Source organism: Macrobrachium nipponense, chromosome 1 (assembly GCF_015104395.2).
Source record: "Macrobrachium nipponense isolate FS-2020 chromosome 1, ASM1510439v2, whole genome shotgun sequence".
NCBI lineage: Eukaryota > Metazoa > Arthropoda > Malacostraca > Decapoda > Palaemonidae > Macrobrachium > Macrobrachium nipponense.
In genome coordinates, this window is record NC_087200.1 from 181,396,259 (window position 1) to 181,413,082 (window position 16,824).

Here is a 16,824-nt window from a genome sequence, read left to right on the forward strand (position 1 = left end):
TGGAATTATTCTTTGAATAGGCTATTTATTATGAAGATATGACTATAATATATGGTAAGAATGGTTTTATTACCTTTATTGTCAGTTAATATCATAATGTGAATGTTTGTGTACTTGGTGGTTATCGCACTGCAACTACGCTTAGCCTACCAATGAACGTCATACATAAACCTTGAATAGGCTATTTATTTCGAAGATAGGACAATAAATATATTAGGTGTGAGAATGGTTTTATTACCTTTATTGTCAGTTAATATCATTATATGAGTCTTTAATGAATGTTGGTAGTTATCGGACCACGGCCGAGGGTTAGCCTACCCGAAAAACATCGCATACGCAACACAACAAACCCGTGATGCAGTGATTCATACCAGTGATGTAACATGAGAAACGGTCCAAGAAAAATCCGTGATTAACTGGATCCGTGAATACTGATCCGTGAATAAGCGATGCCCCACTGTAGGCTGTAATGGAGGTTGCGAAAGCTTCGGTAGACCCTCACACTGTATGCAAGGGTGTCAGGAGTATGAATGTTCTTTTACTATACTTGCAAGGAAGTGATGAATTTGAAGTGAGAACGAATGGAAGAATCTAACTAATTATTTGAAAAAGTTAGAGAGAGAAAGAGTGAGGAAGGCTTCTTATAGAAGTTTAAGTATTTTCGAGATCTGAACTAATTCCTAGCTTGGGATCTTCCCAAGGGTAAGTATTGCTACTTCTCCTTCCATTGCAGCCCCTTCTCCTATTGCAGAACCTGTAGATTCAGCGAAAGAACTTGCGGATCTAAAAGCAGCCTTCAAGTTGATGGAAAACAAAATGGCTGCCTACAAAGGTAAGGCTAGTGATTTTTCAGTGGACAGTGATATGAGTGTCCCCCAGTGTAGTGGAGGGGGCATCTGGTCGGCTCCGCAACGCTCCTAGGTCTAGACCTCTTCCAAGCTCACATGCCCATAGGAGAAGGAATGTCGAAAACCGAAAGGAGGTTGTGGAGACTCCCCACCGATCAGGTGTCCCTTCGGCGGTTTCTGTGACACCCCAGACTGCCAAGGATCGCTATTGCAAGGCAAGAGCCAGGAGGCAAGAGGCAGGAGTCAAGAGTCAGGAGGCAGAGTCAGGAGTCAAGAGGCAGGAGTCAGGAGGCAGGAGCCAGGAGTCCGGAGTCAGGAGGCAGGAGTCAAGAGTCAGGAGGCAGGAGTCAGGAGCCAGGAGGCAGGAGTCAGGAGGCAAGAGTCAGAGCCAGGAGGCAGGAGTCGGAGACTCTTTCCTGGAATTTAGACTCTTCTCCAAATAGAAGCTCCTCTCCTTCAGATCGTAGGATGGTCTTGGAAGGACTCTCCCTCCAAACGAGAGCTTTCTCCTTCGTCTGATCGAGGTTTAGACGATTTGTCTGATGACGAACCTCCTGCAAATGAAGGACTCTCGAATTATAAGGTCTTAGCCTCATTGTTGCTACAAGAGTTTTGGAGACTCTCTTAGTCCGGCGGCTCCTCCTTCTCCTCGTTCTCTCTTTTCGAGCTCGGCTACGGCAAAAATCTTCGGCCTTTCTGAAAATGAAGCCTGCAATTTCGATGAGAAGGCACTCCATTCTTTAGATTCTTGGATGGACAAGAAGAAAGAGTTGGGAAAGACTGTATTCTGCATGCCTCCTTCCAAACTCCATGGAAAGAGAGGTATTTGTATGGTACAGGAGAGACTATGGGTCTTTCTCTTCCTGCCTCGGCAGATGCGGACTTTTCAATTTAGTGGGAGGCCTCTAGACGTCACTCCTTAGGATCGGTCAGATCAACGTGGAGCACTTCGGAGTTGAAACCACTTTCTAAAGGGACTTTTTGTCACTTTAGAGGTGTTCAACTTTTTGGATTGGTCACTCAGAGTTCTGGCCACAAATCTAAAGATCCGGAGTTTCTTAAAAACCCAGAGATTCTCCATAGCGTCCTGTCTTGCATGGACAAGGCAGTACAGGACGGTTCGGGAGAAGTGGCTTCCCTTTTTGGTGCTGGTCTTCTGAAGAAGATGATCAGTATATGGATCCCTATTATCAAAAGGGGTTTCTCCGAGCCAGAGGACTGCTTTATTGTTCGCCCCTCTGTCGATCATGTGTTTCCTTCTCAGTTAGTGAAGGATATATCTCGCTCGCTAACTGAGAAGGCGACACAGGACCTACTAGTACAAACGTCCAATAAAGGACGCCCAGTAGTGTCGACGATTAAGAAGGACTCTCGTCCTCCTTCAGCAGCCCTTTCGTGGAGGTGCAGCGGCTCGTCCCCCTGCCAGAAAGAAGAGCTCTGACAAGAGAGGAAGGTCTTCCTTTAGACCTTTCAAGAAACAAATGACTTGTTTGCTCCTTCAAGCACCAGTGGGCGCCATACTCCTGAACTTTGCAGGAGTATGGGCAAAAAGGGGAGCCGACCCTTGGTCAGTGTCGGTCCTAAAGAAAGGATAACGTAATCCCCTTCGAGGACAGCCCTCCCCTAACATCTACGCCTCGGGAACTGTCAGCGAGGTACAGAGACCCTGTAATGAGAAAGACTCTCCTTCAAATGGTGGAACAAATGTGGAAAAGGAGGCCATCGAACTTGTGCAGGATCCACACTCCCCGGGAGGGATTTTTACAATCGCCTTTTTCTAGTACCAAAGGCATCGGGGGGTGGAGACCAGTACTGGACGTAAGCGCTCTGAATCGCTTTGTTCAAGAAAAAGAAGTTCCGCATGGAAACGGCCGCTTCAGTAATGTCGGCTCTTCGTCCAGGAGATTGGATGGTCTCTCTGGACTTGCAAGATGCGTACTTCCACGTTCCCATTCACCATTTGTCAAAGAAATATCTTCGGTTTGTAATAGGAGACAAGATTTTTCAATTCAGGGCTCTGTGCTTCGGTCTGTCTACAGCTCCGCAGGTATTCACCAACTGATGGCGAATGTGGCAAGATGGCTTCACCTAGAGGAATAAACATCTCCCTCTACTTAGACGACTGGCTGATCAGGCCAAGTCGGAGATTCAGTGCTTGGAGGACTTATCAGTAACAAGAAACATGATAGAATCGCTGGGATTACTTGTGAACTTCGAGAAGTCGCAGCTGATCCCCAGCCAGAGCTTGGTCTATCTGGGGATTCAGATGGATTCTCGGGGTTTTCGAGTATTTCCTTCGCGAGAAAGAATCACTCGAGGTTTGTCGAAAATCTCGAGCTTCTTAGAGAGAAAGAACAGTTCAGCGAGGGATTATCTGAGTCTTTTAGGGACCCTGTCCTCAATAGAAAAGTTCTTCTCTCTGGGAGGCTTCACCTTCGCCCTCTTCAGTTTTTCCTGAAAGGGGTGTGGAGTTGGAAGACGGGACAACTCTCGGACATCTTCCCGCTTCCACAAGAGATAAAAAGATCACTGAAGTGGTGGATCCTTCTCTTCAAAAGAACAAACGAAGGCGTATCGCTTGCCCTGCAGAACCCAGATCAAGTGTTATATTCCGACGCTTCGGAGTCGGGATGGGGAGCGACGCTAGGAGCAAGGGAGGTGTCAGGCACCTGGACAAAGGAACAGGTGTCCTGGCCACATCAATTGCAAGGAACTAGTGGCCATACACCTAGCCTTAAAGTTCTTCGAAGAGATAGTCAGAGGCGGGGTGATACAGATAACTCGGACAACACCCACGGCTCTGGCTTACATACGCAAGCAGGGAGGCACGCACTCTTTCTCCCTCTTTCAGTTAACAAAACACCTGTTAACCTGGACAGAAGAAAGTGGCATAACTCTCCTCACAAGATTTGTACAAGGGATAAAGAATGTGAGAGCGGACGGACTGAGCAGGAGGAATCAGGTCCTTCCCACAGAATGGACTCTACAACGAAGAAGTGTGTCGAAGTCTTTGGTTCCCTGTGGGGAGACCTCACATAGACCTGTTTTGCGACGTTCCTCTCCAAAAGAGTAGAGATCTTTTGCTCTCTAGTGGAAGATCCGAGAGCCTTCGCAATAGACGCGTTTCTCCTGGATTGGTCGGGGTGTGGACGCCTACGCCTTTCCCCCGTTCAAGATCCTGGGGGAAGTGCTCAGGTAAGTTCGTATCTTCAAAGAGCACGAAGTTGACACTAATAGCCCCATTTTGGCCAGCCCAGTAATGGTTCACGGAGGTACTGGAGTGGATAGTGGACTTCCCCAGATCTCTTCCAAACAGACCAGATCTACTCAGACAACCCCACTTCGAGAGGTTTCATCACAACCTCCCAGGTCTCGCTCTGACTGCCTTTCGACTATCGAAAGACTTGTCAGAGCGAGGGGCTTTTCTCGCAAGGCTGCGGGCTCTATCGCTAGAGCCCGCAGAGCTTCGACGAGAAGAGTATACCAATCGAAGTGGGAAGTCTTTAGGAGGTGGTGTAAGAGTCAGAAGCTGTCCTCCTCCAGTACCTCTATAGTGAATATTGCCGATTTCCTCCTCTTTCTGAGAGAGGAATCACACCTATCTGTCTCAACAATAAAGGGATACAGAAGCATGCTGTCTTCAGTATTTAGAAATCGAGGGCTAGATATTGCAGACAACAAAGATCTACACGATCTAATTAGATCCTTTGAAACTTCAAAAGCAGCAACTCCTAGAACACCTAGTTGGAATCTGGACGTGGTCCCCCCCCCCCCCCCCTGAAATTCCTTTTATCGGATAAATTCGAGCCTTTACACTGGCTTCCTTCCGCGACGTCACTAGGAAATGCTTATTCCTGTTGTCTCTCGCTACAGCCAAGAGGACGAGCGAATTGCACGCTCTAGATTCCACAGTGGGGTTCAAAGGAGATGCTGCCATCTGTTCGTTCCAGACAATGTTTCTGGCGAAGAAACGAAACGTGTCAAAACCTTGGCCCAGAAGCTTTGAAGTAAAAGGTCTATCTAACCTCGGTAGGCAGAGAGACAGAGAGGTCTCTCTGTCCAGTGAGAGCTCTTAAATTTTATTTAGAGAGGAAGAGACAGATGGGAGCTTGTCAACAAGGTCTTTGGTGTGCGGTGAAGAACCCCAAAAGACTCATGTCCAAGAACGCCTTGGCTTTCTTTGTGAGAAGCGTAATTACGGACGCTCACAAGAACTGCTCGAGGAATCCTTCGGTCTTCTAAAGGTTAAGACCCATGAGGTGAGAGCAGTAGCAACGTCCTTGGCGTTCCAAAAGAATATGTCTCTTAAAAATATCATTGAGACCTACGTATTGGAGGTGCATTCAGTGTTTGCATCTCATTATCTGAAGGATGTGAGAGTGACCTATGAGTGCAACAAAAGTAAAGCTTGGACTCTCTAGGTCCAAAAAATATTGTATCAGCAGATACAGTGCTGGGTCTTGGAGCAAAGACTGATCCTTAAAAATATTTTGATTTTATCGTACATAACCCTCTTGTCAGATATGTGCTTGGTTTTTCTATTAGCAAGCTCACGATGTCGCACGGGCGCATAGTGTCATTGCTGGTAGGGGATCAAGGATATGTATGGCTAGTCGGGAGTATAAAATTTTTTTTTTTTATATTTTGTATAAATGAAAGTGTTAATGTTTCGAGTTTTTGGTTGTTTGTAAGGAGTTCGGGATAACTCCTTGCAATCTTAGAACTAACATGGATGTTAGGATCAGGTGATCGGGATCGGTGTTGTGCTCCTTGAACAAGGTGTATTGTCATGTTAGTGGAATAGCACCCAATGACAAAGGCCTTTAGGCTCTGCCGAGTAAGTGGATAAGACCCCATTGGCAGACCCACAAGAACTCTTAGCCATAGATCAATATCTCGCTGGAGGCTCTTGAGGCTAAGCAGACTCCAAGGCAGTAGCCGCGAAGTCTTCAGCCTAATAAGGTAGGAACCAAGGTTTATTAATACCTACAACATATGTTGTTTACCTGTCTATTTCAGTAGTTAGCTGTCTCTTACCCACCACCAATGGGTGCTAATCAGCTAAGTATATATCTGGCAGGGAAGTTGAATGTATAAAATGATATTGTCATGTTACAATAAAGTTTTATACATACTTACCTGACAGATATATACGATTAATGGCCCACCCAGCCTCCCCGCAGGAGACAGGTGGAAGAGAAGAATTCTGATTAGAAAACGGGAATGGTTCCTAGTCCTGCCATCCAGGGCAGGGCGGTAGATCACCTGACCTACCGGTAGCGTGTGCCGCGAAATTTGAAAATTCTGTCGGAGACGACGGAGGGTCTATAGCTAAGTATATATCTGTCAGGTAAGTATGTATAAAACTTTATTGTAACATGACAATATCATTTTTTGAAATAGGTGTACTGTTAAAATTTTTATTTATTACTTGTTTAATTGCCTATTGATTTGATTCATACTTTGTTTATCATATAAATGTCAGTTTTATTTTATGGTCTGACAATGAAATGGTAAAACTATGATTTTCAAGAAACAGTACCAAAAGAATTATGAAATAAATTTATAAACTGTAAAAGTAATTTTACGAGGTTCAAAATCACTGGGAGACACTTTATAAAAGCTGTCGACCATATTCTAAACGATATTTCATGAGTTTCATATACTGTCATCATTATTTTATATATTATACCTAAATGCTTACAGTTCCCCATTACAATAATGTGTTATTATCATCTCTAACTTCTTTTTAAGGTCTGTGAACGTCTGGCTTCATCGCAGTTAACGGCACCTCCTAGACCTCTAGTAACACATTCGGAGTTGCATTCCCTATGGCCCCAACCTTGTCGCATTACGGAGATTGAAGGCCCCAATTGGATTCCTCCTTCTCATGCTACTCTTGCAGTAGTTTCTGGAGTAGAACCTGTGCATAAGTAAGAATTTTAACAAATATTTATTCCTAACAAAGTTTATATTATCTAGTGGGAGTAAATAATATTAGAATAGATTAATTAAACCAAAATGGCAAGGCAAATAACAGGTGGTCTCATCAGAATGCTCCGTATTTCAGTCTTTAAGTTTAAGACTTTTTCTCTCTTGTAGACAAAGGGAAAAATTTCATCAGCTTATAGTAAAGCCAGATTAAGTTCTGTACTGGATGATGAAAGACCAATCCCCCCACCCACACATTTTGTTTTCTATCTCTTTTTCTTTTTTTTCTATTTCCTTCTTATTGTAAATGGTTTACATGTGCAATATTGGTAGCTTCACATGCCCAATCGTAAACTCTCATCACATCAGTCAAAGGCCCAATGTTTTTCTTTTCTCTCACAAAGTAATTGTGAGTATCGTATGCTACTGACCTGGTTGAAGAAGAAGGGAGAATATATCTCTTTTTTCTGCTCTTTCCATGCCTGAAGCAAGATTGATTTGATTGAGTAACTGTACATATACAAAGCGCTTATATGTAGTATAGACAAAGATGAAAGACCAAAGAAATTTTATGGCTTTACAATGACACAAGTTAAATCCTAATCATAGAAGCTGGAATTTCAATCCTTTAAAGACATGGCTCCAATACCCAATAAAATCTTTCAGTAAGATCAACTTGTCTTAGAGAGTTTGGGGGTAGTCTTATTCTGGGATAGGTGGTGCAATTACAAGATTATAAAAGGTTATCTCTTATCAAATCTCTACATCTGTGTGTGTGTTCGATGTGTTATCCTTATCACTAAAGGTTGGGGATGAAGGAAACATGGAAATACTAAAAGTAGGTTCTTAATGTCTAATGAAGTACACAAAATCACAGAGGTGCAAAATAATGTGCAAGCAAGGAAACAGAGCGGTACCGTACTGGCGAAACATGACTGCCAGACAGGCGAGATTCAGTCATTACATATCGTACATGACATATGAGAATGAGATACATTAAATACTAGGGAGGCATATAAATGAACACAAAATATAAAGAATACATTACATATGCAAAAAAGGTTCATATATTATAGTGAAGTGTTTCATTCATTTACCTACAAATCTGCATAGCACTAGTACTTGTAAATGGTCAACCATACCTTTTCTTTGTGTTTCTTTGATAGGCTCTTATCGTTTTAGATGTTAAAGTAGTATATAATATATGCACATACGCAAACACAGACACGCAAAGGTTACTCAAGGTCACATTTAGAAGAAATCAAAACAGAAAATGTGGGATAAATACTGAGTGAACACTCCATCTTTACTGTTCAGGTTTTAGGTTTAAGTAGGGCAGTTCCCCTTAGGGGGTAGTGCCTACGGTGCACTGTAGGCATTACTTAAGGTTCTTTGCAGCTTGCCTTCGGGCCCTAGCTGCAATCACTGTCGTTCCTTTTACTCTACCTCCTTTCATATTCTCTTTCTTCATCTTACTTTCCACCCTCTCCTAACACTTGATTCATAGTGCAACTGCGATGTTTTCCTCCTGTTACATCTTTCAAACCTTTTGCTGTCAATTTCCATTTCAGTGCTGACCTCATAGGTCCCAGTGCTTGGCCTTTGGCCTAAATTCTATATTCAACTCAAGTAGGGCAGTTTCCTTATGGGTAAAATTACCAAAATGTTCTTAAATGCGAACAGTATAGTTCGGGGGAAACCTCCTGTCACCCACCTTGACATTTTGGTTTGATTGTAGTAACCTGCACTTTTAGACATCTGAAATGTCATGTAGTTTTATTTTCGATGATGAGCTGTCAGAAATGTGATTTAATTCATACTTCTAAGGCCAGCCATTGCATGCAGAGCTAAAGTTTCACTAGCATTTTGTCAGCTTTCCCTTTTAGTTCTATCAAATAATTTCAGTAGTGTAATTGTTACAGTGAATTTCAATTACAAAAAAGATACAGATACTTGAATTTTGAGTATATGTTCCTCTGTATTGGATCACTTATCTTGGTTCTATATCTTACTTTATTTTTCATGAAGGCAAACCTTCCTATCTATTTTATGAAACTGTTGAAGGACTGCATTTATGTCACACAAACAGAACATTTAATTTTGATTGAAAATTTTCAGAATTGTTGATGTTTGGGGTGTGCACAAATTGTGGTTAGAAGAAGTTGGGTGCTATGTAAGTCTTGGAGGTGTTGTTGGAAGCCATGATCCACCAAGTGATCATACTTTCACCTGCATTGTTGACCCGTCTCTGACCACACACCCTCACCAGTATATACTAAGCATCCTTAATAAAAAGGTAATAATTTATATATATTTTCATTAGGTATGAGATGTTGAGTATAGTACATATTTTTCACATCCCTATACAGTATTTAGGTGTACCTGCATTATTTTAATGTTTGTTCCGATACGTAATACAAACCATCGGTCCTTTAACAATAGGAAGTAGCTAGCGGCAGCTGGAACGGTCGTAAGCTTCGAACAAGGGGAGAACGGTAGTTAACTGCTTGTCCGACAGTCGCGCGCCGCGCGACTGGGAGGTAAACAAATCACTTTTGCTTTCGGCCGCGGGTGTGAAGGATGTGTTCGTCATCGCTCTCTGCCCGCTTCATCGTCGTATGCTTTGTTTATATTGTGTTTTCCACTAATGGTTTGTTTGACTTGAAAATGAAACTGTAAGTACATGTTTTCATTTTCATTACTTAATTATGAACCAACATGGAGCTATCGCCGTAGATGCGGCGAATTCCTCTCTTTTCATGAATTGAACCCTTGAATTATGTCTCGGTGCCGAGGGCGGGCGCGCTCGCGCCGAGTCATGTATTTTGAGCGAAAGTGTGTAATTGAAAAATGTAAGTACTTTTTTCATCATATTTTTGCCCTGTGCGTTCGTTACCGAGAGCGTGATTGCGCTCGGCACGAGCCTTTTATTTTGTATGATAAAATGCAATGAAATTGGATTGCGCATAGTATTCTTTTCATTTTTCAATTTACCCTTTATTTGCATTTTTTTAAATTTAATTTGATCAGTTTTTCGTTCTACGTTACCCGGAATTGATCTTACGATTTTTTTCTGTGAAGTGAAATCGCAAGTGCAGTATTCTGTTTCAATTTTCATATATATTTTTAGATGCATCTATTTGATAAGTTTCAAGTTCTTTCCCCGGGAATTGATCTTTCCCCTTTAAGTTCATTTTAAAGTGAATCGCAAGGGCATATTCTGTTTCATTTTCATATTACTTTTCACTGCTGTGCGGGGGTAGGGGAAGCGAAGGTCTGCCAGGAAGTCGTCGGAAAGCTCTCCCGCGACTCCCTTGGTATCCGATCTTCGTCTTCCTTCCTGCCCCCAGCTCAGCTTCCTCGTTGTATTTTGTATTTGGGGTCTTCCTTACGTTCGGGGTGGGGCATGTCTTCCCCCCGTATGTGAGGCAACCCCTCTTACTAATCTATCTATGCTACCGCAGGTACTACATCCGTGGGAGACGACCTTGGACAGGTATGGACCACCGCGGCGGCAGGGGGCGATCGCTGGGCCTGCCGTACCTGCCGCTGATGTGATTCCCGCTGTTGGCTTGGCTGTCCCTTCTGGGTCTACCGCTGCCGCTGTTCCTGCCGCTCCTGAGCTGGTTGCTGTTCCTGTCGCTCCTGGTTCCTGAGCCTGTCCATGCTGGTCCTGCCCACGGTGTGTCTTCCCCAGTCCCAGGTCCTTCCGGACAGGTGCAGTCGGGCCGTGTTGCTTCGGCAATAGCCCCGGCTCCGGCCTGGATGGAGGACCTGACGACTGTCCTGCGTGAGCTGACGAGGAAGAGGAAGAGAGGAAGTCTGTCATCTTCGTCTTCATCGTCTGCTGCTGCCTCTTCCCCTTCGACTTCTAAGGCCCATAAGCCGAAGAAGAAGAAGGCTGCCTTCCCTCCTAAGAAGTCTCCTTCGGGAACTTCTAAGGGCCCGTCCCACCCCGGTGGGACGGGGGGTCCTTCTGCTGGTCCTCCTGCTCCTTCGGGAGCGTGGCCCGTCTCCCCTTCCGTAAGGAAGAGATAGACGGGGACCAGAGGAGTATCGGTTAGCTCTGGTACTTCCTCCCCTGGTGCTAGCGGCGATGCCGCTACGCCAGGTTCCGGCTCGGTCTCTCGTTCGCGAGAGATCCCGAGTGTACGTTCTCCCTCGGGAGACCGTGCAGCCAAGTTTCGGCGCCAGAGTTCGCTCGGCGCCAAGACGCGGCACGGAGCAGACGGCTGGTGAGAGCCGCTCAGGTGACTCTCGCCAGGCCAGCGGGCCGCTCTTGCAGCGACCAGCTGGTAACCCGGGTTTTCCCCCCTAAGAAGGCTCCTTCGGGACCTTCTAAGGGCCCGTCTCGCTCCGGCGATTCGGGGAGCTCTTCTGCTGGTCCTCCTGCTCCCTCGGGAACAGGGCCCGTCTCTTCTTCTACCAAGGAGAAGAAGACGGGGACCAGAGGAGTACCAGCTTCGGCTGGCACTTCCTCGCCTGGTTCTAGCGGTTTTGCCGCTAAACCAGGATCCGCCTCGTCTTCTCGTTAGCGAGAAGTACCGAGTGGACGGTCTCCCGCTGGAGACCGTCCAGCCAAAGTCTTGACACCCGAGCTCGCTCGCCGTCAAGACCGAAGCGCGGAGCAGAAGACTGGCGAGAGTCGTGCAGACGACTCTCGCCAGGCCAGTGGACGCTCTCGCAGCGACCAGCTGGCTGCTCGGGTTGACGTGACGGTCGCTGACCAGCCATGGGTTGTTGAGGCGAGGAAGGGGTGGGGCCCCGCGGCCGTCGGTACCAGCACGGTCTGTACCAGCGGCTCGACGCGCCGAGAGGACGCTCGCCGGTCTCACCGCGACAGCGAGCCTAGCAGGTCACCTGACGCCGCTTCCCATCGGGGACCGGGCGGAGACGGTAACCAGCAACAGCTCGCCTGACGCTAGAGATCAGCGTCGACGTTCTCAGCCGAGCCTCTCGCCCCAGGCGAGCGGCAAGGCTAGGCCTGCTGCTCGATCGCCACCGCGGGTTGACGATCAGCAGCAGCCCTCCAAGCACGCTGGTCCGGCCAGCGAGCTAGGGGGGAGCGTCAGGTCTGCCTCTCCTGTACCTTCAACCTCCTCGGCTACACCGGGAGGAGGCGAGGTAACCTATGAGTGATCGCGAGAGGTGCGCCGCTCGCGATCCCGCTATGACGCCGTATGGACCAGGCACGGTTCTAGGACCGACCAGGACATACGCGCAAGTAGCTGGAGGCGACCGTCAGGGGTCTGCCGCTGTTCCTCCTTCTGAAGGAGGAGTATCTCGGGATCTGTTCTTGCTGGAGGGACTGGACGGTCCTACTCCGCAAGACGCGGTTACTCCCGAGATACAGAGGAATTTTGCAGAAGTCAAGTTCATTAAGCTGATTCGGCAGCATAATGACCTTGCGGAAGGATTGCCGCTCCCACCAGCAGAGCCCACGTCTCTGCTCGAGTCGTTTTGGGGCCCGAGAGGGAACCCAAACCGACGGTGGGTCTGCCGCGATCGGAGCTTGCCGATTCTGTCTCGAACCAGAGTCTCTCGTCTCCGGACAAGAAGGCTCTCTCGTTCTGGCCGGTCGATCAAGCTATTTCCACCTCCTCTACTGCGACAGCGGCGTTTTCTACGTGTCTTCGGGGACACGTATTAAATACTCATCGGTCCTCCTGAGAGGTTTTCGACCTCGACGAGGACTGGAATTAGAGTCGGAGGACGGTATCGGCTCTCTCCTGTCAGGTGTCGATCAGCCCCACCCAGACGACGTTCACAGTGGCGGCAGACCCTTACCTACAGTGAGAGTTCGTAACCCTCCGCGGGAAAACGTTTTCTCCTGACGATACGTTTTCATACAATCAACTTACCTGTCAGATATATACATAGCTAAGACTCCGTCGTCCCCGACAGAAATTCAAATTTCGCGCCACTCGCTACAGGTAGGTCATGTGATCTACCGGCCTGCCCTGGGCGGCAGGACTAGGAACCATCCCCGTTTTCTATCATATTTTCTCTGTCGCCGGTGGTATCAACATTGTTTGCTATTACCTCCTGACTTAGATTCTTATTTCATCCTTTGATCATCGTTTATCGGCTTTTTGGTGACGTATCTGGATCGTGTTTTTTGGCATTCGCTACTGTGGACTGTTTTTTTGGACTTGCTTTTTGGAATTTTCTCAGTATGTCTGATTCAAATGTGAGTGTGAGAAGTGTGTGAATGTAGGCTGCAGGGTGAGGATACCGAAAGCTTGTCGGTTGATCCTCACACTGTATGTCGTAATGTAGGGGGTTTCAGTGTTCTGCTACTAATACTTGTCATGAATGCGAGGGATTAAGCAGAAGAATGGAAGACTTTAACTTCTTATTTGAAGAAGTTAGAGAGGGATAGGGTTAGACGTCTGAAAGGTGTGAGTTCAAGGCCTATTGAGCCTTTTATTGATACGTCTTCTAATCCTAATGATTTAGATTCTCCCTATGTGTCTAATTCACAAGGTTTACTTTCGGAATCGGCCTCGGAAATCGCCGATCTGAAAGCTACGATTCGAGACATGAAGTCCAAAATGGCGGACTTACAAGGTAAGGCTAGTGAAAGTGAGCATTACAGTGAAGTGAGTTCTCCCAGTGTTGTGGAGGGGGCGTTTGATCGTCCCTGCGACGCTCCCAGGCCTAGACCTCTTCCAAGCTCCTATGCCCAGAGAAGGAAAGTCGAAAGCCTTAAGGAGGTCGTGGGGAATCCCCAACGGTCAGACGTCCCTTCAGCAAGCTCTGTTTCGTGGCAGGCTGCTCAAGGGCGCTTTAGAAAAAGCGTCCTTCGTGAGTGTTTCTCATCTTCTCCCTCTCCCTCACCTAAACGAGGGTGGAAGGAGTCGGATTTATCGAGGCCTCTGAAACGGCATTTGAAGGAACCCGAATTTGATTCGAGCCCAGAGCGTTTCTCAGATGACGCTCCCTCGTCTATTAAGAAGGCGAAGGTGGCGTCAGCGTCAAACGACGAGGACGCAGAAGAACCCTTTCCTACTTCTCCCCCGATTGATGACGAAAGGCGTCATGCAGTTGACGTGGGAGAAGCTTCTAGGAAGATTATCATGGCAGTACAAGAACAACTGGCCTCTTTGGTGGGAGTGTTAGCGCCTCGTAGGAAGGACGTTGCGCTTCCAATCAAGAAGTCTCGTCCTCTCTCCCCTGCTAAGCGAGAGGCGTCATGCAAACGTGAAGCTTCTAAATATATCGCAGAAGCTTCGGGTTCGAGAGCGAGATCGCGAGCTTACGGAAGACACGTAACGCCAGAGAGACGTGAGATGTCTTTTAGGCATGAAGCGTCTTTGATAGCTGATTGTAGACGCGAGGCTCCAACCAATATTTTGGCGCCAGTTAGGACGCCTTTTGAGAGCGGAGCGTCTTCCAGGCGCGAGGCGTCATCCGGACGTCGGCACCACAGTAAGCGGAGGCGTCAGCCAGGACGCTTGGCGGTCGGGAAGCGTCATCCAAGCGGGAAGCGTCATCCATTTATGGAGAGAAGCCTGAGCTTTTGGCGCCTTCCAGGGCTATTAAAGCGGGGAAGAGGAAGGAATATCATTCCCTTAGCCCCTCTCCTATTAGGAGCTTGTCTCCTTCAGAAGAAGGACGTACGGAGTTAGCAGCGGAGACTCAGTTAGATCCCGAGTTAGAAGTAGACTCGGAGGAAGAGTATCAAGGAAGAGAAGGACTGTCGAACTATAAAGTTTTGACTGCCTTGCTTCTTGAGGAGTATGGAGATGACTTGACTCCTGCCGCTCCTCCTTCTCCGCGCTCTCTTTTTTCGAGTGCTAAGACGAAGAAATCTTCGTCTTTTCTCAGAATGAAGCCCGCCATTTCGATGAAGAGGGCTCTTCAGTCCTTAGACTCTTGGATGAAGTCTAAGAAGGACTTAGTCAGAACGGTCTTCTGCATGCCTCCAGCGAGACTAGCTGGTAAAAGAGGCATTTGGTATCAGACGGGAGAGAATATGGGTATTGCTCTTCCGTCTACGTCAGAAGCAGACTTCTCGACCTTAGTGGACGCTTCACGTAGGCAAGGTCTGAACTCGGCATGTATTACTTGGGGCATTTCTGAACTGGACCATCTCCTCAAGGACTCTTTCATGTATTGGAAGTTTTCAACTTCTTAGATTGGTCCCTTGGGGTGATGTCCAAGAAAGCCCATGATTCTGAAGGACTCGAACCAGAAGTCCTTTTGTGCATTTTGTCTTGTATAGACAAGCTGTTCAGATGGCTCGTTTGAGATCTCCTCTTTGTTTGGAGCAGGTCTTCTAAAAAAGAGGACGGTATATAGTGCCTTTTTAACCAAGGCAGTCTCCCACGCTCAGAGGGCAGCGCTACTGTATTCGCCTTTGTCTGACTTTTTGTTCCCTTCTCAGTTGGTGAAGGACATTTCTCGTTCATTAACTGAGAAGGCGACTCAGGACCTTCTGACGCAGTCAACAAGGAAGAAGAAGCCTGCTTCTACACCTGACAAGAAAGGACCGAGTACATCGGTTCAGCCCTTTCGAGGTGGCCCTACCTCCAGACCTCCCGCAAGAAGGAAGGCTCCTGAGAAGAGAGGTAGGTCTGCCTTTCGTCCCTTTAAAAAGGGAAAGTGATGCTTCTCTCCTCCAAGCACCAGTAGGTGCCAGGCTCCTGGGATTTGTGGAGGCCTGGACACTTATAAACGCAGACGCGTCATCCTTGTCTGTAATAAGGAAGGGATATCGTATCCCTTTCCTGAACACTCCTCCCCTAACGTCAACACCACGGGAACTAACAGCCAAGTACAAGGATCCTGTGCTGAGGGATACTCTTCGATCGATGGTGGAACAAATGTGGGACAAGAGAGCGATAGAACTAGTACGGGATCAAAACTCCCCGGGGTTTTACAATCGCCTTTTTCTGGTTGCGAAGGCCTCGGGAGGCTGGAGACCAGTACTAGACGTCAGCTCTCTGAACAAATTTGTTCAGAAGAAGTTCTCGATGGAGACTTCTGCCTCAGTCCTTGCGTCATTGCGACAAGGAGATTGGATGGTGTCTCTAGATCTCCAGGACGCCTATTTTCACGTCCCGATCCACCCTTCATCGAAGAAGTACCTCCGTTTCATGACGGGGGGGGGGAAGGATCTTTCAGTTCAGAGCCTTGTGTTTCGGCCTGTCCACAGCTCCTCAGGTCTTCACAAGCCTGATGAAAAATGTGGCGAGGTTTCTTCACCTCAAAGGAGTAAATATCTCTCTGTATCTGGACGACTGGCTCATCAGGGCCAAGATCAGAGAGACAGTGCTTGGAGGACCTGACGTTTAACTTTAGATCTGATCAAAGCGTTGGGATTGCTCGTGAACCTCGAGAAGTCGCAGCTGACCCCCAGACAGAACTTAGTCTATCTGGGGATTCAGATGGATTCTCGGGGTTTTTCGAGTATTTCCTTCGCAAAGAGAGAATCGCAAAAGGTTTGCAGATAGTCTCTCTCTTCTTAAGGAAGGAACAAACGTCGGCGAGGGAATGGTTGAGCCTTCTAGGGGACCCTTTCCTCGCTCGAACAGTTCTTCCCGCTAGAAGACTTCATTTACGTCCGCTTCAATTCTTCCTCAAGAAGTCTTGGAGTTGGAAAACTGGACAACTTCGGACGCCTTTCCCATTCCGGTGGAGATAAGACCGCACCTGGAATGGTGGTTGCCCCCTCTGAAAGAGAACAAAGGGATCTCTCTAAGAACCCAGAACCCAGACCTAGTGTTGTACTCCGACGCGTCGGAGAAAGGTTGGGGAGCAACATTAGGCTCGAAGGAGGTGTCAGGCACCTGGGAACCAGCGCAGGTGTCTTGGCACATAAACTAAAAGAGCTCTTCGCCGTGCATCTGGCTTTGAAGAGTCCAGAACCTCTGGTGTCAAACAAAGTAGTGCAAGTAAACGTGGACAACACCACCGCACTTGCCTACATTCGAAAACAAGGAGGGACTCACTCCTCGTTCCTTTACGAACTGACGAGAGACCTTTTGCTTTGGACGTCTCACAGGAACATCTCCCTTCTGACAAGGTTCGTTCAGGGAGT

At 47.2% G+C, this 16,824-nt stretch overlaps 1 protein-coding gene across 6 annotated transcripts in view; it reads left to right on the forward strand.

The window, feature by feature from the left end:
* The window catches only part of LOC135219888 (uncharacterized), a 327,822-nt gene that overhangs the window by 233,680 nt on the left and 77,318 nt on the right, over positions 1 to 16,824 (forward strand). For all 6 annotated transcript variants that reach the window (XM_064257040.1, XM_064257041.1, XM_064257039.1 and 3 more), the window contains exons 9-10: positions 6,603 to 6,781; positions 8,898 to 9,075. In XM_064257040.1, coding sequence (XP_064113110.1) covers positions 6,603 to 6,781; positions 8,898 to 9,075 — 357 coding nt within the window. The remainder of the gene's footprint in view (positions 1 to 6,602; positions 6,782 to 8,897; positions 9,076 to 16,824) is intronic.